Below are 24,163 nucleotides of genomic sequence, written 5' to 3'. Positions count from 1 at the left end.
CAACAGATGCTCACATAGGTTTGTGCTGGTGAACATGGAGAGCGTCTGAGCAGCTTGACCACGTTGTTGTGTGTCGGGGAGGAAAAATAACAACTACAGCAGCCACAGAGTCGTGCTGATTTGAGTGTGTCGCTGCTCGCTGGAGTTATATCAGCTCTGTCTGGAAGTTAGTTGGAAAACTTTCTCTTTTAGTCGTGAACACATTACTGAGCGGTTAAAATCTCTTTCTGGGCTTCAACATCAGAAAATAGCTGAGTAAACTCGGCGCTGAGTGAGAGGAGTGTTCAGTTTGTCCGAGACAGCGAGCTGCAGACACCGGCAGCAGACGCTGGAAAAAACACAAAGGAGGGGGCGCATCGGCTCTGCGCTAACGCCACAAAGCATCATGGGAGTTGCAGTCTTTGCGGCAAAATCGGCCAGCGGGTCAGTTTTAAAATGTTTTTGATATTTATCTCGCGGGCCACATAAAAATGCTCCGCGGGCCAGATGCCTTGTGTCTGACATATGTGCACTAAAGCAGCTTTGACCTCTTTGACCCTTGCATACCGAAGAGCAGCAGGTCAGGGGGCTCTCTGTAATCATCCAAAATACTAATGTACATATTTGATCACACTTTTGGGTCTCCAGCTGGCCAAAAGCTGCAGCTCAGTGAAATCCTGGCTTTACAAAAGCAACAACAACAAAACCGTATGATCAGGAGAACATGGTGGTGACTCAAACGCACAAGCAGTTGTAGAGTTGAGCTGGAAACTAAGTATGGCTGACTGAGGCTTCCTCTGTGTTTGAGTGGGGCCTTATGCCATCTGCAATCAGCTGTGAAAGAGTTGTGAAAAAAGTGTGTGCATGTGCGTGCGTGTGTGTGTGTGTGTGTGTGTGTGTAAGCCCACAGGGCTGAGAGGAGGAATCCTGTACGGACCAGACGGTCATCTAATCCAGGCTGCTGCAGACAGAGGGGGAGGAGACAACAGACAGCAACAACATGTCTGGGCACTGACGACGCTAGCTAATCGCACACGCCGACAGTTAACGTGTCTTGATGGAGAAACCCGTGAAAATAATTCATAAAACACGTTCTTGTCTGAAACTCTAAAAAACCTGAGCAGCTTCACTCCATCAGGTAAGGACACGGTGGAGGAGTCAAACTCAAACATTTCAGAGATGATCGTGATAAACGAGCATTTATATAACATGTAAACTGAGGGGATGACCTAAATTTGCTGGTTCAGACTGAGACACATTCCTAGTGTCCAAAAAGGGTTTTGAAAACTTCTTCCAGCAGCACCAAAAACTTTAATTTCCCCCATTTTCCTGATTTCACTCTCCTAATTATACTTCTACAATATTCTTTCAAAGCAGTGCTATAAAAATGGATGCATCATGAATTGATTACCAAAATGTCATTTCAAACAACAACAAAGATGAAACCTCTACAAACATGCTGCAGATACATGACTGAAGTGTTGTTTGCATGTTTTCCTGTGGTGAGCACATTTCTATTCTAGCAGACCTGATTTAACTAAATTAAAATTATTCTTTTACACATTAAAATTGTGTTTTTAATCTTCAAGCTGGCAAACATTCTGCATTTACTTACAATCGACATTTTGAAGAGATTTACAGCAGATTTTAAATGACTAAAATATAGATATGTATTTTTGTGGTTCTTCAGAGCAGCAAGCTCACAGGAGCTTGTTTTTACCTTGGCCGACATGTTTGGCGACCACTGCCGCCTTCGTCAAAGCCATTGCCGATGTTGGTGGCGTCACTTCCGTTTATCTGCGGGCAGCAGAGGACGATATCGCCCTCTACAAACGATGGCTCTGATGAAGGCAGCAGTGGATGCTGAAACATGTCATCTAAAGTAAATACTGTTTGAAGAACCACAAAAAATAAATTCTGATAAAAAGCAGAACAAATATAGATATGCATCGTGTTTACCCGGTAACCATAAATGATCATTTTGTCAGGTCGATGCATGCATAAAAAAATACTTTAACTTTACAAGTAGGGATAAAATATATAGATAATCTAAAATACTGCAAGATTTCATGTTATGATACTGATATTTAAAAGCAGTGTGTCGATAATGGAGAATTCACATTTGCTGCATTTCTTCTGTGTGCTGCAGTTCAAATTCTGACTGCTAGGTGGCAGCCGTTCTTCATTCTGACAGAACAAAGATCTTGAGATAACGCTGGATTCGTCTGAACTAAGTTTTGTAATTAAATTCAGTCTTAAAAAATGCAAATATTGTTTTTTTAATCACTACATATCGTATTGTCTCCCAGTATTGTGATTTATCGTATCGCCAGATCGCCACTACTGGTTTTATTGCCCTTTACAAGCAGAAAGCTTCGCCCTCTCAGGGGTAGGGAACCCTGGAGAGCCACTATCTAGCATGTTTTAGAGCAGGGGTACTCAAATACAAAAGGTCGTGAGTCATTTTAAAAATGATCGTTAACTTCGAGGGCTGGTCCGGGGTGGCTGGTGTTGGCGGATTGGGGGCCACAAAAAGGGGCCCACGGGCTGCCTATTGAGTGCCGCTGTTTTAGAGGTTACCCTGCTTGAACACACCTGATTTTAATCTACAGGTGAATCAACTGATGAATTCGGGCAGAAGCTAAAACATGCTGCTAGTGACTCTCCTGGACCAGGGTTCCTTACCCCTGCCTCACACGACTCCTATGACCCGTTTGCAGACCCTAAAAGGTCATGGGTGTTTCTCAATGCCAAGGAACCTTGCCTTGATGTCTTGGCCTTGCCCCGGTTGCCTAGGAGATACGTCATCGGGAGCCGCCAAGACTTGTTCCAATCGGTTCTAATGTTCATGTTCTACCGAGGCGTCTGTTCTCCGTTTGTTAACCGTTTAGCTACCTGAGCAAGGATACACGGGAGGTGTCTTGTAGCCTAGCCATGGTCAAAAATTACCCACAATACACTGCGGTATTTTCAAAAAGACGGAGGACCAGAAGCCGGCAGCTACTTCGGGGACAATTTTCAAGTTTAAAAGTAAGTCAGCTAATTTAAAATGTTTTTTTAATCCAAAGAAGTTATCTCTGGTTGGCTAGTTGCTAAGCAGTTGCAGCTTCGGTGGCTAGCGGGTGGTGACTCACTTATTATTTTTAATTTAATAAACATATACACTAGGGATATGAATCTTAGAGCAACTCACGATTTGATTTGATTCGATTCCGATTCTTGGGGTGCCGATTCGATTCAGAATCGATTCTCGATTCTCAATTTAAATCTATTCACAATCAGTATTAACAAAGAGTGTCAGCTCCAGGATTAACTAGTTTGTTGTACAAGTTAAAGCTATGGGACATTTTTATTTGACTTTAAACTGGTCGTGCTCCAAAAATGCAAATTTACACAGTAAAATAAAGTGATTCTTAAACTGTAAACAGAAACAATCTTTTGACCAAAAGGCAACATTTATTTTCGCTTACCTTGTAAAATATAACAAATCTGTCGTTACCTAACAGTAGCTTTGAAAGTAATATGGTCAAATACTTTTCAAGTACGTGTAGAAACAAGTTACATGAGTAATCCTGAGTACTCATTTATCAGTTTAGAAAATAAATATGAGAATATCTCAAATTTCTGAGTATGAAAAAAATTACATTCAAGTGCCCTCTTATCAGCAGATTCAAACATAAATCATCTCAATTTATGGGACCACAAAAGTAAACGGAGTACAGACTCTCCTAACAAAGATCAAAAAATTGCATCTCAAACCTGTAACATGCCAAATATTTGAGTTCTTGGAATCGATTCTGAATCTTTATAAATAAGAATCCTGATTCAGATTTGAATCGATTTTTTTCAGCACCTCTAATATACACAATTTAAAAAGTAAAAGGCTCCTTATATATATTTATAATGAAACTAATACATATAAAATAAAACGTCATCTCCGGTGTCACGTGACGTTACGTGACTGCCGTGGAAGCCGCGGTCACGTGATGCAAGTCTGTTTCATTTAACCATTTTCTTTGACCAAGGAAGGACAGTGTCCTTGTAAGCAAGGCGCCTGGTCTCACAAGACATCCCCTCGCAAGGCAAGGCGCCTTGACATTGAGAAACACCCCATGATTCTACCCCACGATGCTACAGAGCCAGACACAGAACATATGTTGTATGCTAAAAGTCCCGCCGTTTGCTTTAGGACATCCTTTTGGAACATTTCTAAATCCAACTCTCCTTTTCAGAGGCAAAGATGTGTTTTCACTCTGGGTTGACCCTAGTTAAATGTGCAACTCATTAATCGTGTAAGCTGTTCAGGGCAGCTTTACAGTGAGAGGTCTTAAAACAAACACACACAGACTTCAGTCAGAAGAGCTGCTAATCTGACCTGCCAGGCAACTGTCTGTCACACTGATTAACCCCTCTGCAGTCTGTTCTCAGGGGAAGGACAACGAGCCAGGAATCCCCACCATTGAGGAATGTAAACATTCTTCTTTTGGAGGAGAGGAAGCACCCTCTTTAGGAAAATCTATCTTATCCTGTTTAGTTAAGGGGTCATAAAGACATTCACAGAAGGACACAGGGGTTTTACACCACATTTGTGTGAAACTCCAACCAGCCCAATGCTATGCTCTTCTTTCTGACCACTTCCACCCCTGACAACCTCTCAGTTGCTTGGTGATTGTCTGTCTACAGGCTGATCTTTCACTTCCACAGAACCAGGATGTTGACCTAAACTGGGCCCCCAAAGTACACAGCAAGCCTCTTCTCCAGAAACAGGAAAACGGCCTCGATCTAGGAAACCAGAGAGGGACTTCTTCTTCCCGATCACCTCCATATTCCTCTGCTGTCCTTTACGAGTGTAAAGAAGCTAGAGTTATGTCTGTGACCTGAAGGCGAGCGCTGTTTTTAAGTGAATCCATGGAGAAGAACAGGAAGTGGAAGGTGAAATCAGCGCCTGGCTGTTCCTCTTTGAACTTTCCCTAAAAAAAGAGATGGCCTTTATAGACCTGTTACGCAACACTGGAAATACGTTAGATGGTGTGACAGAAATAACAAAAAGTACAGGTTTAAGCAGATTTTTTTTTTTTACGAAAGAACAGCGTTACAACTCTACAGCAGCCTGCTGTAGCTAGCACTACCAATGAGCTAACACTAACATGAGCCAAGTCTTACTAAGTAAGCCACAAATCTAAAAGATCCACACTGTTGGACAAACAATATTGTTACTTATGTCCAGTAGCAACAAAGCCAGGTCACCATCAGCCCGTGATTTCATAGCCTTTTTCAGCTTCCTCAAACTAGTGTAGGCTGCACCAATGTTTACTTCAGTTTTAGCTCTTTGCTTCGCCTCTAAAGGCATTACTCTTAGTTTTACTTCCAGGCTTCGCCATGATCCCAACTAGGGATGCACCGAAAATTCCGCCACCGAAAAGTTTTGGTTGAAAATGACCCAAAAGTGAATTTTCGGTTTTCGGCCGAAACATCTAAATCACAGAAAAAACACAGCTGAAACAGACCGTCAGGTGAACCATGTTTTAATTTAATCTCACTCCGTCTTAATTGCAAACTTGCTCTTTGCTTCATAAAAAATGTGCATTCTGATTTCAAAGGTAAAGATTTTCCCCTTTTAGTAATTCTGTTTTATTATGATTGCTGGAATGTAGGTACATTTCAATTATGTGACACATTTTTTATTTTCAGCTGTGGTTGGGACAATTATTACATTAACTGATGGACCTGTAAATAAATAGTTTATAAATAAGGTAGAAATAAGTTCCTCACGCTGATAAATAATAACTAATCTCTCTGAGGACACGGTGCTAGTGCACTCTCCTAGAGCACCTTGACATGACAAAATACATATTATGCAACATTTTGTGAGCATCAACTTATTTGCATTTATTTGTTATAAATGCCACTGTATAATTCTTGCTGTCAATATTTGCAAGATATTGGTATTTGGGTCTGTACTGGTTACTTAAATGAGTTAAACCAAGGTCTATAGCTCTAGGGTCATAAACTATGAGCTAAAAGTATATTGGTCTTTTTATACTGGGAATCAGGAGTTATTTTGGTGATCATCTTGTTTCTTATTTATTTTTGTCCTGATTGCGCCCTGAGCAATTTTATGACAGAATAAAAACAAATCAAATCAACATTAATTGAAAAATCGTCTAAAATAATCGAGATCTCAATTTCAGTCACAATAATCATGATTATTATTTTTGCCATAATCGAGCAGCCCTATTACTAACATCTTGGTATCAGGTTGGTGTGTAAAGTTATCATTACCATGATTCCTAAACTGTCTAAAATACATGTTTAAAAAAAAGAAGAGTATTGGGCGGTTAGTAGCTCCAGGACTTCTGTAATTTGACCCCATCATCAGAGAAAGTTGAAACAACCAGTCGTTACTGAAAGTAGAGAATGCGAGCTTTAACACAGATAGATCCAAGCTGCCCGTGTAAAGTTATGCTTAAAATAGGGTTAGTTTATAATAGAGAAGAGAACTATAATGAAAATGTCCTTGAAAAAAGGATATGCTGGACACAAGTATATCTATATGGTCACACCCACATTCCTTTAAAGGATGTAAGATGTTTTTCTAGAGCATGTTTTGCCATGTTGCTTGAAATGCTCTTCACACACTGACAGCAACAATTAAATTAAAATTAAATGTTTTGTCAAAATATCAATCATTTAATTCACCCCTGAATCGTACAATCCTGGAAAAGCATCATCCAATCATTATGAATGATTGGATCCTGATCCATCCATCAAACTGCCATCTTGAGACCGCTGAATGTGCCATCTGACCATCTCTCCCCCTCTACTCGTACCCGTCTGCACAATCACACGTTCTAAACACGGAGCAACTGAACAGAAAGTAAAGTTAGAGTTGGGCTAGCTAGTGTAACGGATGAGATGCTCCATTCTGTTTGCAAATTTCAATGAAGGAGTTGTTTTGTCTGATGTTCTACTAGAGTCTGGCTTTGTTCTTGTTGGGAAACGTTAAGTGATGGAGATGCCGTCTGTGAACACACCTGATCTTGTCAGCTGGCAGAGCTGTTTGTTCTTGGCATTTGTGTGGGAAGCCGAGGAGAGAGTGGAACGAGGTTTGGGGTGGGTTCTGGATGCTCTGACTTTTTGTTCGGTTGGGTTTCCCAGATTGTTGGTGGAACTGAGCTGATGTGACTTTGAAGTTAAGAATAAACCAAGAATGCTCAAAATGGCCTCGCATTTTACAATAGAAACTATGAGCTTTGTAGCTAGCATAATAAGATGGTGTTATGAGTTTACCTTGACATGACATGACTGCGGTCTTCATCAGAAGTGTCGCAAATATTTGTGCGACGCGTCCATCAGCTCTTCTTCTGGTGGGTGTGAAAAACCTGGATCTGTCAGATCTGCTGGGCCGGTCACACACCCACCCCAGCTGGTTGGTCTTTGGAGAAGGAGATCCCAGGTGTGAGACACCTGATAGGCCCCCTCGTCTCTGTTCATGTTCCACTGTTCCCGCTTCCTTAATTCTTTTGCCTCCCTGATCCAACGTTTGAACCGGTTCAAATGTTGGATCAGGAATCCATCGCAGATCTGACAGATTCGGGTTGGTCACGCCCACCAGAACAGCTGATAAAGATGCGTCACACAAACATCTGTGACACATCAGATGTAGATCGCAGTCGCCAGTAACAACAAGTCAAGGTAAACTCATAGCACAACCTTACATGTCCGAAGCATAATAAGCCGTTATGTGGTTAATTAGGTGAGCAATGTTAGGAATGATGTCAGAAAAGGTAAGATGTAACGTCTTCATGGTTGACAGTAGCCAATAAGTCCGGCGGTGACTCTCAGGAAGACGAACGACATCAAACACCATTACGCTATTTTATCGTACGGATGAAGAAATTCCACTAAAAGGCCAAGAAGACTTGTACAGTCAATCTTTTTAACGTGGGAAATGCAAAGTTTAAGCTAACAGCTGGACTATCTGAATTCTACAAAACTAAAACAAACGTTTCTGCAAACATTGGTCCCAAGCTGAAACCTTGGTCTCCTGGCTGCCTGCACATTGGTTAAACTTGCATGACGTGGCTCTCTGAAAGCGGTCTGAAAGGATGCATTTGCAAACCAACATCTTAAATATGCCGAAGTCTAATCACAATAAAAAAAAGATAGCACAGCTGTGAGAAAGAGCCATGACAACACTGCATCCAATTGGTTTAGTTTTGGCGCTGCTCACATCCTAGAACTCAGGCATTCTTTCCACCCTCCTAACAACAATGGTACCAGTGTTGCAGTGGGAAGGCCGGTGGGCTTGGCACTCCACTCCACTCCACACTCTGGCTGTTGTTGACTTGGAAGAGGAGTTCGAGGAGTGGGAGCAGCCGTGGGGATGAAGCTACCACCTCCCAGAAAGTTCCCCATCTGATTTTTAGGACTGTTTCTAAATAACCAGCTTACACAAGCAAAACAAGTAGGAACATACCAATAACTTTAATGCAACCAATGCGTTCAATAAATCCTTAAAGCTGCATTTTGCCCTCGGTTGAACAATCTGACTGTCTCTTACCGGTTTAGGCATTTTGCTTCCTCTCCTCCTCACGCCCAACAGATGAGAGGATAAGTCTGTCACAGGATGGTAGAAATACTTCTTTCTCAGGAGCTGAAAGTGGAAAAAAAATAAAGCACACATTGAGCAAGATTGCATCAGACTCCCAAACTGTTGAAAAGCAATATTACCCAACTTAATTTGCCTTTTTTTTTTTTGACACGCACAGTTTCTCTGATTTCAAAAGTAGAGCTGTAAAGTCAGCAAAAGGTTTTTATTCTTTTTTTAAACAACTCTAACCTAGGATCTGGTGGCCGAGGCTTAAAAATCAGCTGAGTGGAAGGCACACAAGTCAGAAAGTGAAGACGCCAAAAAAAGGGGACAAAATGATACTCCAAAGAGAATTACTCTGAAAAGAAAAACTTTATTTCAACCCCTGGTAATGATCACAATACACAGAGGTGGCTGTGTACCAGCCCAAGGGTACACAAGTAAGTGAAGTAAGAGCTTGAATATTTTTAACATTCAATGAAATAATTAGCTGTTTGTGAATAAATCTACAAATCTAGAAGCCGACCGATATGGGTTTTTAAGGCCGATGCAGATTTTTAAATAAGTTTGTTGCCGATGGCCGATATCTAGAGCCGATTATTAAGGCCGAGATATATATACAAGTTTTAGCAGCACATTGATTGTAAAAGACAACTGAACACTCACCGTGTGCAATATAAATTACATAAGTCAATAAATCTCTTAATATTTATTGAACTTCAAATATAAAACAAACTCAAAACATAAAAAAAAAAAAACTGTGTTGCGGTCCTTCGGACCATTTCTTCAGTCTAGTATTGGTGACAGTTGGCCAAACATGCTCCAGACTTTTTTTTTTTAAATTGGCTTTGAAAAATAATAAAAAATTAATTAGCAAAAAAGCTCTCTCCTCTCCTCTCCTCTCCTCCCCTCCCCTCTCCTCTCCTCCCCTCCCCTCCCCTCCCTCCTACTGTGGATCACACCTCCCTCCCTCCTACTGTGGAGCACGGGTGATGAGCGCAGCAGTGATGCCAGTCAGCCACGTCCGCTGACACGAACGGCGCAACAAAACTTGAAACCTCCATCAGCTGATACTGGTGAGAAACGGCAGTGGAACGTGTGCACCCTCCGCCCCATCTGACGACCAAAGCCGCCAGGCTTAACTCATTTTCTGGGGGAAACCCTGTATCATTAAATGGTATTTAGTCAGAATGAGTTTTCCCCTTTTCTCTAGGGATGTATGACAATATCGATACGCTGGAATGTTATGATATTTTGAGATAGGATCCTGAATTAATATTTAAAGGCAGCGTATAGATTATTTATTGAGAATTTACACGCAAACATTTACTGTAGTTCTTCTGTGTGGTGCAATTCCAACTCTTACTAAGTGGCAGCAGTTTTTACCGCCTTTACTCTAACGAAACAATGAGATCTCGTAAACACCGGATGTGTCTTGGAAGCGTCTTGCTGGGGTTTTCCACTTAAATTCAGTTTGAATTTGCGAATATATTCTGGCTTTTAATATCGCAATACATTCGCTGTATAGTGATGAATAACGTATCACCAGATTCAATTCAATTCAAAAATACTTTATTAATCCCAGAGGGAAATTGATTGCTGTAGTAGCTCAGGATAATAATAATAATCAAGTCATCAAAGAGTTATTGTATATTACAATGGCTGTTGGCAGGAAGGATCTCCAGTAGCGGTCAGTGCTGCAGCCAAACTGAAGAAGCCTCTGACTGAAGACAGTCTTCCGTTGTCGGACAGTCTTGTGAAGAGAATGCTCAGGGTTGTCCATAATTTTCTTGATTCTCTGGAGAATCCTTATTTGCATTCTCTCCTCCAGTGGTTCCACAGTCGTCCCCGGAACAGAACCAGCCTTTTTATTAGGCTGTTGAGCCTTTTCAGGTCCCTGCTTCTGATGCTGCTACCCCAACAGACGATGGATGAAGAGATTACACTCTCAACAACAGACTTGTAGAAGATCTGCAGCATCTTGCTACAGACATTGAAGGACCTAAGCGTCGTCAAGAAGCGCAGTCTGCTGTGCCCCTTCTTGTAAACGGCTTCGCTGTTCTTTCTCCAGTCCAGTCTGTTGTCCAGGTGAACTCCAAGGTATTTGTATTCCTCAACCACCTCTACTTCTCCCATGATGGAAACAGTGTTTGACTCAACCCTGTTTCTTCTGAAGTCTAAAATAATCTCCTTTGTTTTGTTCACGTTCAAGGTCAGATGATTGTTTCCACACCATGCCACAAAGCGCTCCACCAGCTCTCTGTACTCAGCTTCCTGTCCATCTCCGATACACCTGACAACTGCAGAGTCATCGGAGTATTTCTGTAGATGACAGGTCTCTGATTTGTACTGGAAGTCTGAGGTGTACAGGGTGAAAAAGAATGGTGAGAGTACAGTCCCCTGTGGTGCTCCAATGTTACCGATTGCCTGGTTTGACGTGCAGTTCTTCAGCCTCACAAACTGTGGTCTGTTTGTCAGGTAGTCTTTAATCCAGGCGATAGTTGAGGCCCCCATATGCATCTTCTGGAGTTTCTGGCAAAGTACATCAGGCTGGATTGTGCTAAATGCACTGGAGAAATCAAATAACATGACCCTCACAGTGCTGCCTGCTTTGTCCAGATGACAGTGGATTGGTTGAAGCAGCTGGATGATGGCATCTTCAACTCCAACTCCATGGCAATAAGCAAACTGCAGCGGGTCCTGATACGTTCTAGTTTGCTTATTCAGGTGGACCAACAGGAGTCTCTCCAGGACCTTCATGATGTGGGATGTCAGGGCAACCGGTCTGTAGTCGTCATTGACTGATGGGTGAGTTTTCTTTGGAACTGGAACAAGGAAGGATGTTTTCCACAGGACTGGAACCTTCTCCTGGGCCAGGCTGAGATTGAAGAGGTGCTGCAGAATCCCACAGAGCTGCTCTGCATAGGCCTTCAGTACTCTGGGGCTGACACCATCTGGACCTGCAGCCTTGTTCCTGTTCAGTCTCTCCAGCTGCCTCTTCACCTGACTTCTAGAGACAGATAGGTGGGAGGGGGAGGTAAATGGGGCGGCAGCATCTCCTGACTTGGTTGAAGACAGATTTATAGAACCAGAAGAGTCCATGACTGTGTTAGAGGATAAAAGAACTGGCATGTGACAGGAAAATGTTGGATCAGAGGAGGATGGGATGTCTGATTGGCTGGCAACAGGTGAGGAGGATGCTGGGTTTGTTCCTGAACTGAACCTATTGAAGAACTTGTTTGGTTCATTGGCTGTGTCCAGGCTGCCATCTGTGCAATCCTTCCTCTGCTTGAAGCCTGCGATCTTCTTCATTCCTGACCAGTCATCTCTGATATTGTTCCTCTATAGTTTGTTCTCCAGCTTCTTCCTGTATGCCTCCTTGCGGTCTCTGATCTTGATCTTCAGTTGCTTCTGTATACTCCTCAATAATTCCCTGTCTCCCTCCTTGAAGGCTCTTTTTTTCTCATTTAGCAGATTCTTCAGTTCACTGGTGATCCAGGGTTTGCTATTAGCAAAGCATCTCACTGTTCTGGTGGGTATGATGTTGTCCACATAAAAGTTTATATAGTCAGTGACACATCCAGTCATGTCATCTGATGTACTCTTCATATCCTTGGCAGAGAGTCATCCAATCTGTGGTCTCAAAGCAACCCTGCAGGGCTTCTTCAGTGTCCTGTGACCATTTTCTCACAGTTCTTTTTGTCACAGGTTGCCTCCGAACAAGTGGTTTGTATTCTGAGCAGAGAAAAACAAGACTGATCTAAGTCTTGTTTTGGACATGTTAGCATTCTTTACATTTGCGTAACACAAATCCAAAGTCTTGTTTTCTATGTTGGAGCAGCTAACAAACTGTTGAAATGTTGGAAGTGTAGCAGAGAGTGAGGCATGACTAAAATCACCAGATATAGCCACAAATGCATTGGGGTGCTGGGTTTGTAGCTTGGCGACAACGGAACTGATGGCATCACATACACTTTCAGCAATGGCTGAAGGTGGAATATAAATGGTTGCCAAGACAACACTGGTGAACTCTCTTGTCAAATAATATGGGCAACAACTTACTGCCAAGAGTTCAACATCTGGGCTGCAGAGACAACATATCACTGAAACATGACCTGGATGGCACCATCTGTTGTTGACATGCACTGCCACTCCACCTCCTTTTCTTTTCCCGCTCCTCTTCAGATCTCTGTCTGCTCGTACAGTCAGGAATCCTGGCAGAGAGACGCTGGAATCGGGGATATGGCCCTGTAGCCACATCTCAGTGAAACATAACACTGCACTGCCAAAACTCTGGCTGAGTCCTTGAAAGGGCTTGGAGTTCCTCCATCTTGTTGGCCAGTGATCTCACATTGCCCATTATGATCGATGGAAGAGATGGTTTGAATTTCCTCTTTTTCCGTCTCCATTTTGCTCCCGCTCTGCACCCATGCTTCTTGCGTTTTAGCTCATTTGAGATTTGTGGCTTCAGTTGAGGTATTATTTCAGCCTTTCCAAAGTTAATCAGCTGCTCCCGATTGTAAACCAGCTTGTTGCCATGGTTACGCATCATAACAAATGTTTAAAAAGTGAAAAAAAGTTAAAAAATAGCAGTACAAATCCTCCAAGCTTCACAGCACCAGAAACAGAAAAGTAAAATATCTAAAAAAGTACACTTTTTCTTGAGAAACTAGAAGATACAATGTCCAAGAAAAGGCTAAACTTACATTTAGTCAACAGAGCTACTCCAACATGCAGCCACCCATGAGCAGCGCAGTTCCGGAAAAATTCTTACGAATACAAATTCCAGATTACACTTAGCAATTTTATGCTTCCTTAAGTTTCATTTCAAACTATATTTCGAGTTCAAGACCAATTAATAAACTGATATTTGCTCCCCCGTCCCCTTTTAGAAAATATATCGGCGATCCCACTGTAATTTTCGATCAGGAACATTAAGATACTGCAGCTGCCACAACAAACTAACTCCTCCTACCCTCAATACAGTAAATTCTAAAGGTGTGGTTCGCCGAGAAACCGCGTCATACTTGTTCTTTTAGAAGTACAATTGGTCACTCCGAGTTGCACATGCACACTGAACATTTCCTTCATTCTCTATCACCTGCATTAGCCACAGAAAGGATATGGGCAGGAAAGGGATCAGGTCAGAACAAGCTAGGCTCTTCTAGGTCACAGGGAAAATCAGACCTAATGGCCCCGCCCACCTTGGCTTGGGACTGCTGAAGGTCTCAAGTGCCAAGGAGAGAGCAGAGCACATTTCGGCTAGTAGAGCTAACAATTAGCAACTGCACAACATGGCGGAACACGCTGGTGCTTGTGTGGAGATAACATATCACTGTTGCATTTTTACCCAAGAAAGAACAGCAAACAAAGGCAGTGAAGTAGTGACGTTGTCAGAGAGGAGACATTTGCATATCATGCATATTATTGAGCAAGACTCCAAAATGTCATGTTTCAAGCCTGCTCCTTTAACTACTACTACTTTACCCACAGAAAACAACTCGACAGTTATTCATACTAGAGATTAGAGTTGTAGCGATGCATCATTGACGTCGGCAGCTCGATTCTAAAAATTTGCCGGTAGTCGATGCACCACGCCCACTTGTTGCATCCCCAGGAGTTTGTAAACAGAGGAGGAATCTGCCTGTTTTACCTCTAGTTTGTCCTCTTCTCCGCCTTCACCAACATCTCCACCAAATACCGAAGACCCGGAACAATGTCCGTCCGCTACTAGATTCCTTTCCTGTTTTGCCCGCCTTCGTCTCCCGGCAACGGACAACAACTTCCGGGGTCAAATGCGCTGCTTGGTCTCTACCGCAGATGTAGAAAATCACCGGGAGAGTTTCTCCCTTCTTAAAGGCGCTTCTTTCAGCCATTAGGAGAGCTGTTTTTGTGGTAGCAGTCTCTCCTGCGTGCTGGTCTGTTTGCTGGGTATTTTTGGTTTATTTAAACTTGGTAACTTGAACTTAACGTTGGTAAAGCTACTGTTAGCATTTTCTCTACCAGCTTCTTGCGTTTCGGATAAGCTGTACCGTTTTGGTTTAGAGTTCATCTTTTTTGTGGTGTAGATCTCCCTTTTATTACATTTAGAGTGTTGTGGGTTTTCAGTTTAGTTTAAAATATCACCTTGAGTTTGGTTTAACTGCCCAGTTTAGAGTTTGGACCTTTGGAAATCCTTATTTTGTTCCAGAACCCTGTAATCTTTGCCCAGTGGGACATCCCTAGTTATAAGTACTTTTGTTTTAATTTCCCACAGGCAGAATTAGTTTTATTATTCCCAACCTGTGGATGGAAGGATTTATGTTTTGTTGTTGTTGTTGTAAATAAATCTGATCATCATTTTAACTTTTAAATCCCATGTTATTGGCCCTTCTTTTTTGTACACGAGCCAAACTCCCCAGGAAGGATCGTAACACCACTCACCTCACGCACATAAGTGACCAAAACAAAGCAGCATGGAGACACTCCGTCTCCAACCACCTCTCAGGCAGCAGCCTGCACTCCCAAGTTCTACACGTCACCAGAACATAACCAGCCGCAACAGAATAATTCAATTCAATTCAATTCAAAAATACTTTATTAATCCCAGAGGGAAATTGATTGCTGTAGTAGCTCAGGATAATAATAATAATCAAGTCATCAAAGAGTTATTGTATATTACAATGGCTGTTGGCAGGAAGGATCTCCAGTAGCGGTCAGTGTTGCAGCGAAACTGAAGAAGCCTCTGACTGAAGACACTCTTCCGTTGTCGGACAGTCTTGTGAAGAGAATGCTCAGGGTTGTCCATAATTTTCTTGATTCTCTGGAGAATCCTTCTTTGCATGATCTCCTCCAGTGGTTCCACAGTCGGCCCCAGAACAGAACCAGCCTTTTTTATTAGGCTGTTGAGCCTTTTCAGGTCCCTGCTTCTGATGCTGCTACCCCAACAGACGATGGCTGAAGAGATTACACTCTCAACAACAGACTTGTAGAAGATCTGCAGCATCTTGCTACAGACATTGAAGGACCTAAGCGTCCTCAAGAAGTGCAGTCTGCTGTGTCCCTTCTTGTAAACGGCTTCGCTGTTCTTTCTCCGGTCCAATCTGTTGTCCAGGTGAACTCCAAGGTATTTGTATTCCTCAACCACCTCCACATCTTCTCCCATGATGGAAACAGTGTTTGACTCCACCCTGTTTCTTCTGAAGTCTAAAATCATCTCCTTTGTTTTGTTCATGTTCAAGGTCAGATGATTGTTTCCACACCATGCCACAAAGCGCTCCACTAGCTCTCTGTACTCAGCTTCCTGTCCATCTCTGATACACCCGACAACTGCAGAGTCATCTGAGTATTTCTGTAGATGACAGGTCTCTGATTTGTACTGGAAGTCTGAGGTGTACAGGGTGAAAAAGAATGGTGAGAGTACAGTCCCCTGTGGTGCTCCAATGTTACTGATCGCCTGGTTTGACGTGCAGTTCTTCAGCCTCACAAACTGTGGTCTGTTTGTCAGGTAGTCTTTAATCCAGGTGATAGCTGAGGCCCCCACCTGTGTCTTCTGGAGTTTCTGGCAAAGTACATTAGGCTGGATTGTGTTAAATGCACTGGAGAAATCAAAGAACATGACCCTCACAGTGCTGCCTGCTTTGTCCAGGTGACAGTGGGTTGGTTGAAGCAGCTGGATGATGGCATCTTCAACTCCAACTCCATGGCGATAAGCAAACTGCAGCGGGTCCTGATATGTTCTAGTTTGCTTATTCAGGTGGACCAACAAGAGTCTCTCCAGGACCTTCATGATGTGGGATGTCAGGGCAACTGGTCTGTAGTCATCATTGACTGATGGGCGAGCTTTCTTTGGAACTGGAACAAGGCAGGATGTCTTCCACAGGACTGGAACCTTCTCCTGGGCCAGGCTGAGGTTGAAGAGGTGCTGCAGAATCCCACAGAGCTGCTCTGCACAGGCCTTCAGTACTCTGGGGCTGACACCATCTGGACCTGCAGCCTTGTTCCTGTTCCGTCTCTCCAGCTGCCTCTTCACCTGACTTCTAGAGACAGATAGGTGGGAGGGGGAGGTAACTGGGGCAGCAGCATCTCCTGACTTGGTTGAAGATGGATTTATAGAACCAGAAGAGTCCATGACTGCGTTAGAGGACAAAAGAGCTGGCGTGTGACAGGAAAATGTTGGATCAGAGGAGGATGGGATGTCTGATTGGCTGGGGACAGGCGAGAAGGATGCCGGGTTTGTTCCTGAACTGAACCTATTGAAGAACTTGTTCAGTTCATTGGCTGTATCCAGGCTGCCATCTGTGCAATCCTTCCTCTGCTTGAAGCCTGTGATCTTCTTCATCCCTGACCAGACATCTCTGATATTGTTCCTCTGTAGTTTGTTCTCCAGCTTCTTCCTGTATGCCTCCTTGCTGTCTCTGATCTTGATCTTCAGTTGCTTCTGTATACTCCTCAATAATTCCCTGTCTCCCTCCTTGAAGGCTCTTTTTTTCTCATTTAGCAGATTCTTCAGTTCACTGGTGATCCAGGGTTTGTTATTAGCGAAGCATCTCACTGTTCTGGTGGGTATTATATTATCCACACAGAAGTTTATATAATCAGTGACACATCCAGTCATGGCATTGATGTCCTCTTCATGTCCGTGGCAGAGAGTCATCCAATCTGTGGTCTCAAAACAACTCTGCAGGGCTTCTTCAGCGTCCTGTGACCATTTTCTCACAGTTCTTCTTGTCACAGGTTGCCTCTGAACAAGTGGTTTGTATTCCGAGCAGAGAAAAACAAGATTGTGATCTGATTGTCCCAGAGGTGGTCTTGTTTTGGACATGTATGCATTCTTTACATTTGCATAACACATATCCAATGTCTTGTTTTCTCTGGTGGAGCAGCTGACAAACTGTTGAAATGTTGGAAGTGTAGCAGAGAGCGAGGCATGATTAAAATCACCAGATATAGCCACAAATGCATTGGGGTGCTGGGTTTGTAGCTTAGCGACAACGGAACTGATGGCATCACATGCATTTTCAGCAATGGCTGAAGGTGGAATATAAACGGTTACCAAGACAACACTGGTGAACTCTCTTGGCAAATAATATGGGCAACAACTTACTACCAAGAGTTCAACATCTGGGCTGCAGAGACGACATTTCACTGAAACATGACCTGGATGGCACCATCTGTTGTTGACAAGCACTGCCACTCCACCTCCTTTTCTTTTCCCGCTCCTCTTCAGATCTCTGTCTGCTCGTACAGTCAGGAATCCTGGCAGAGAGATGCTGGAATCGGGGATATGGTCCTGCAGCCACGTCTCACTGAAACACATAACACTGCACTGCCGATACTCTGGCTGAGTCCTTGAAAGGGCTTGGAGTTCATCCATCTTGTTGGCCAGTGATCTCACATTGCCCATTATGATCGATGGCAGAGATGGTTTGAATTTCCTCTTTCTCTGTCTCCGTTTTGCTCCCGCTCTGGACCCACGCTTCTTGCGTTTTAGCTCATTTGGGATTTGTGGCTTCAGTTGAGGTATTATTTCAGCCTTCCCAATGTTAAGCAGCTGCTCCCGATTGTAAACCAGCTTGTTGCCATGGTTACGCATCATAACAAATGCTCAAAAAGTGAAAAATGAGCAGTAAAAATCCTCCAAGCTTCACAGCATCAGAAACAGAAAAGTAAAATGTCCAAAAGAATACCGTTTTTCTTGAGAAACTAAAGAAAAAATGTCCAAGAAAAGGCAAAACTTACATATAGTCTACAGAGCTACTCCAACATGCAGCCACTCAGAGCAGCGCAGTTCCGAAAAAAAAAAAAAAAAACAGTGTTATACAAAATGGAAGGCCTGTAGCGTTTATTCTCTTACAGTAACAATTTATCACTTTTTTGAGGAACTTATTTGAGATTTTCAGGTCATCAATTGTGCAATAGAAAAATAATAGCTAGATTAATCATCTAAATAGTCATTAGAATAGTTGACTATTCAATAAAATAATCGTCAGAATAATCGTTTTAAAAATAATCGTTTACCCCAGCCCTACTAGAGACGACTGCAAATTTGCTGGAAAAAATTAGTGAACGAGACCTTTAACACATAGAGCTCGCGTGACTCTCAGAGCGTAGGCGCCATGCTGGCAGGCATCAACGTAAACAAAATGAACAGGACCAGCTTGGATTTTACTTCGTAAGAGTTTACTTCACATTTAAAAACGGAAGATGTAGTTTTATGTACTGAAATTAAATAGACTAAACATCTCCAACTCTTACCATGCCCCTGGGATTCTTTTGTCGGGGCGGACCTTTTACTGGATTTGAGATACCCTGACATTGACAATTTCCTCATTAATTTTCCCTCGTCCTACTCCGGAGCATCGCTAAGAGCATAGAAAAGCCAGGAGAGATACAAATGGACTCAGAGTTACGTAAACAACGGCATGCAGAAATCACAAATGATTAGGCGAAGTTTTACGTGATGTTTACTTATTGCTATGAGCAACAAGACAGAAAAAGTCAAACCAAAATAAGTTTAGGAAGCCCACTAAGAATTGTAATAAAAGCATTTAAAATAAATATCCTATACAGTAGGGATGTGAATCTCAGAGCAACTCACTATTTGATTCGATTCCGATTCTCAGGGTGCCGATTCGATTCAGAATCGATTTAAATCGATTCACAATAAATATTAACAAAGAGTGTCAGTTCCAGGATTAACTACTCTGTTGTGCAAGTTAGTTAAAGCTATGGGAAATTTTTTATTTAACTTTAAACTGGTCATGCTAAAAATAAGCTAATTTAAAAGGTAAAATAAAGTGATTCTAAAACTGTAAACAGAAACAATCTTTTGACCAAAAGGCAACATTTATTTTTGCTTACCTTGTAAAATATAAACAAATCTTTAGTTAACAGTAGCTTTGAAAGTAATACAGTCAAATACTTTTCAAGTATCTGTGGAAACAAGTGTACCATTTGAGTCCTCAACCTGTTTAAAAAAATGTACCACAGATTTCTTACAAAGGAAAATGTTTTCTCTCATTTATCAATAACTTCAAATAAACACGAGTAATCATGAGTACTCACTTATCAACTTAGAAAATATATATGAGAATATTTCAAATTTCTGAGTATGGAAAAAAATTACATTCTAGTCCCCACTTATCAGCAGATTCAAAAATAAATCATCCCAATTTATGGGACCACAAAAGTAAACGGAGTACTAACTCTCCTAACAAAGACCACAAAAACACACAAAAGTGCATCTCAAACCTGTAACATGCCAAACATTTGAGTTCCTGGAATCGATTGTGAACCTTTGTGAATCGATTCTGAATCTTTATAAATAAGAAGCCCGATTCAGACTTGAAATGATTTATTTCAGCACCTCTATACAGTTGAGGAAACATTGGTTTAAACCTGATTTGAAGTGGTTGCTGTGTAAGCGAAAACCTTTGCTCCCAGGATCCCACAGTTTCATTTTAGCCTGGTCACTAGCACATTTTATTGCTATGATCCAGCATTTGCGGCGTTCCGGATCTTGGGGATTTCAGCTCTTCCCTTATCTCGTCCATGTCTGGGGCAAAACAGGTATCTACCATATTTCCTGTTTTTAGCTTGGGTTTTCTGCAAATAGTAGCCTAACTGCGGACAACTGATTGCCAAGATGGCACCATTCGAACTGTTGCATGACAGAAGAAGCGACATCAACTCCCGTAGCTCTATGCAGTTTTTAAATTTAGGTGAATTTGGACTGCATGTTTTTTTATGGAAAATATATAAATTTCCAACTGTAGGTGGGTGATGTACCAAATATTTATGTCCATACCGACATCATAACCCAACCCTATTGTCCACGTTAGGCAACCTGATTTTAAAATTTGGCATCAGCTACAGAAAACCCTACATGTTTGTTTATAAATACCACTGACCTTAAAATCTAACTATGTAAGTGCCTCTGAACTTACTCCCACTGTTCAAAAGTAAAAGACCAAAATAGCCAGCTCACAGGCACCAACATGCTGTGCTTTTCTGGACCCTGACTCTGCAAAGCAGAGACACATATGGAGCCTAAGTCACGCCCATCTACTTCCGGATCATGGGTCCCCGGAAGAACGGACAAATTAATGCAAGTCAATGGGGCTAAAAACACTATTTTCTAATCCTGCTTGTTATGTGCCATGGATTTCACATTATGATGTCCTTGAATTTTAAAGAAGCATTTTGACACCAAGAAAGCACTTATTTTCGAACGGGGAGCACCGCTTCAAATAGTGACCAAAACAAAGCAGCATGGAGACACTCCATCTCCAACCACCTCTCAGGCAGGTGGGCTGGGGTGCGGCCGGATGATGGCTGCCCCTCTCCAATTGCGCACTGCACGTTTGTGGAGAACGTGGTGCTAAATGACTTGCAGACGACCTGATTCTGGGTCAGGGTTTCATGCGTGGCAGAGCAGCTTCCTCGCTGCGATCCATTGAAAGTCAGCCCTCGATCCAAGTTTTTGTCGGGGTCCTAAGTTATAGTCTATGGAGTGTTTCAAACCAGCCGCGACGCGGCAATTTTCAAGCATGTCCGAAAAGTGGCATGCCGCGCCGCTAGAGATAGGATCGAGTTCTATTTTTTCCATGAGCCGCTTCTGGGACATGTCAATTTCCGCAGTTCTCGTAGTGCGAGACAGGAAACCACACACGGTTTCAGTTTAAAATCCCCGGTTATTTTTAAAATAAAATGCAAAGTTGCAATGTTATATATAACTTACGTCAGCACGTGTGACCGAACGGCTTTGTTTACCACCAGTTTCTTTCGAGAAGTGCAACGGTGTGATTTCTCGCAGGGATTGTGATCTCTTGATGAGGAAGGATGGCGGAAATCTCGAGGGAATTCGTTGTCTCGCGAGGAAGGTGTAGGAAGTCTCGAGGGATTTTAAAATCTCGCGGGTACAGCGAGGAAGCCGTGCCGCGGTCAAGACTCTCCTGGTGTGAAAAGGACCGCTTTGAAGTTCGAGAGTGAGCCACTCCGCTGCTGTTCCGTTCCGCCGATGCTTGCAGTGTGAAACCGGGGTTATTTCAGGTTTTGTGTGAAAATAAGTCCAGGAAAAGAAATGCGCGTCACGAAAGTGACGTCATCGAACCAGACACAGAGAAAAACAGAGGACAAATGGCTCTAAGTTCAGCAAACTCAAAATCCTTCCTCCAGGAGGAATTTTTTTTTACCATAAATCTGGCCATGAGGTAAGTAGCAGCTACGCTAGGGGAGATGAGATTCTGTGCCGATGTCTGATTTGTAGTAGTCACGCCAATTACGAACTTTTACAAGCTGATAAATCTCAAAGAACGTGACTGGTATGGTCAAAACACACATTTTTATTTAATTAGAAGTACAACATATGTGCGATCTTTTAACCCCATTGATTTGTTTATTAATTTTAATGGACATAAAAGCTAGACTAATGCATCCACCCACTAGGGGGTGCATCAATACTTAAATAAGGATGATCAAAGGGCTCAATTCAATTTACCCCCACCCCAAAATAGGAATGCTTTGCTTTATCGCGGAAATAAAAAACATCCAAAGACAAAATTGAATTTAAAAACTAATCACGAATATTGATTTATGCCCATAAAACGTGTTCAATATTTTAAAAGTGTGTAACTAATTCAACATGTGTAAAATTTCTGCAAACTTGCAATATAAAAAAACCGTTAAAATGTGGGATAACTACAAGGGTATTGTGACCTTTAAAAACCATCTGAGTTTTGAAAATCCTCACATTTATTGCTTTAGCATTAAAATTGCACTACTAACTCTCCCAAATCATCACCGTAAATAAAACTATTCTAAAGATGACAACATGTATTGAAAATCTAAAAAATTTGCGAAAAAAGTCAAATTGATGTGTCTGATATGAAGACGCGATAATTAGCAGCTCGTCAGCAATTAATTTTCTAAATGACGCGCCGATATGATTTCCGTTTCACTGCAAACTCACATTTTGACCAAACATTTGACAACTGTTGCTCTTTACGCCAACGTGACGCAAGCAAAAAGTCTGGAAACTGAAATAACCAACCCCTCGTCAAAGTTTTTAGTAAAACAAACCAACATTTTCCTAAATTAACACTGAATTTACTCACAGATGAGCCGTTGAGAAGCTATAGTGGGTGTAGTCCGCATAACGGGACGAGCGGAGCTGAGTTGCCTCACTTCTAGCGCGTGAAGTTGTAACGCCCTGAAAAGTCTTGCTTGACACCGTTTACCATCAAAATGAGTAAAACTCTCGGACTATGACACACCAGGCAACCTAAATACAGGTTAGCGTGCGTTTAGGCGCAACTAACAGACGCAACTCGAGAGGTGAAGCGCTCAAACACGAGGACATCCGCTATGGCATCAAAACTTGAAGAGGAGCTCATCTTTTTAGGAGGAAAAAGACTCACCGTGGGTCGGCGCGTGCCTTCAGATTGACAGAAGCTGCTGAAACGTTGAAACGAGTCAGAATCAAAAACTAATTTTATCCTTCGCTCCTCGTCTCTTACAGCGTTTTCCGTAGCAAATGCACACGGACATGAGAATATCGTTTAAGTCTAAACAACCATAAGGCGATTTGGGGAGCCAACGTGGAGCTAGACGCATTCAAATACCACTTCCGGTTTATATTTACAAAATAAAACTCATTCAAACGAGCGCAAACCAGCACACCTGTAGTCACATTCAATAATAATAATAATAATACATTCTATTTAAAAGCGCCTTTCAGAACACCCAAGGTCACTTGACAGAAAATACTTAATAAAATACAATAAAACAATAATAGAACCCAAACAAGAAAAAACAAAGAGAGAAACAGTTCAATAAAATCAGAGGTTTCAAAATGAAGCGGCTTCTTGTTTCATATGAATTGTTCAACTGAAGTGTCTAAATAGTATCATCAAAGCTGACAAGAAACGTAAGTAGCCAAAAGCTGATTATTGATGACAATCAGTTACATTTTATTTTGAAGTCAAATCTGAAACATCCGGCCGTGCTTTTTATTTTAATAACTGACTTTACACACGTAACTGAAGAGATGTTCAATATGGCTGTCAGTAGCTAAGAAGATACACACATGAGGAGCTTTCCTAGATATAAAATATGAAAGTAGGTCTTAGGTAGTAGTAGACTGTATGTAAGCTGATCACAAGTGATTGCACTTTAACCTAGTAAAGAATTACCATTATATGTTATTTATGTCTTAGTAAACCTGACTTGCAGTGATCACTCAACTTTAGACTTCTTGTGCATTAGTGTGTCATATTGTGCTCATTTCATGGTATCTTATCTGTACAATGTTTTTCTACTTCTGTAAATTGGACTAAGAGTCTGGAATAAAGAATACTTGACTTGACTTTGAAAGCGTTTACATCTGCACACCTGTTTTCTCCAGTTTTGTCCATTCCAGCAACAACTTGAGATCAAGTTATTACATCTCAAGAGTAAAACTATGCAGGCTCTCTCTCTCTCTCTCTCTCCTCTCTCTCTCTCTCTCTCTCTCTCTCTCACACACACACACACACACACACACACACACACACACACACACACACACACACACACACACACACACACACACACACACACACACACACACAC

General features: G+C 42.1%; 1 protein-coding gene across 2 annotated transcripts in view; it reads right to left on the bottom strand.

Moving 5' to 3' along the window:
• Nucleotides 1-23,123, bottom strand: part of LOC107381115 (radixin) — a 34,612-nt gene extending 11,489 nt beyond the window's left edge. The window contains exons 1-2 of one of the 2 annotated variants that reach the window (XM_054743124.2): nucleotides 22,972-23,123; nucleotides 8,543-8,635 (exon numbers count right to left, since the gene is read on the bottom strand). In XM_054743124.2, coding sequence (XP_054599099.1) covers nucleotides 8,543-8,554 — 12 coding nt within the window. In that variant the 5' untranslated portion in view covers nucleotides 8,555-8,635; nucleotides 22,972-23,123. Of the gene's footprint in view, nucleotides 1-8,542; nucleotides 8,636-22,668; nucleotides 22,826-22,971 lie in introns of those variants that run through there. The other variant, XM_054743125.2, reaches the window with a different exon arrangement.
• Between the last annotated feature and the right edge of the window lie 1,040 nt (nucleotides 23,124-24,163).

The sequence above is a fragment of the Nothobranchius furzeri genome, chromosome 14 (assembly GCF_043380555.1).
Source record: "Nothobranchius furzeri strain GRZ-AD chromosome 14, NfurGRZ-RIMD1, whole genome shotgun sequence".
NCBI lineage: Eukaryota > Metazoa > Chordata > Actinopteri > Cyprinodontiformes > Nothobranchiidae > Nothobranchius > Nothobranchius furzeri.
This window is presented reverse-complemented; position numbering and strand designations above follow the sequence as displayed.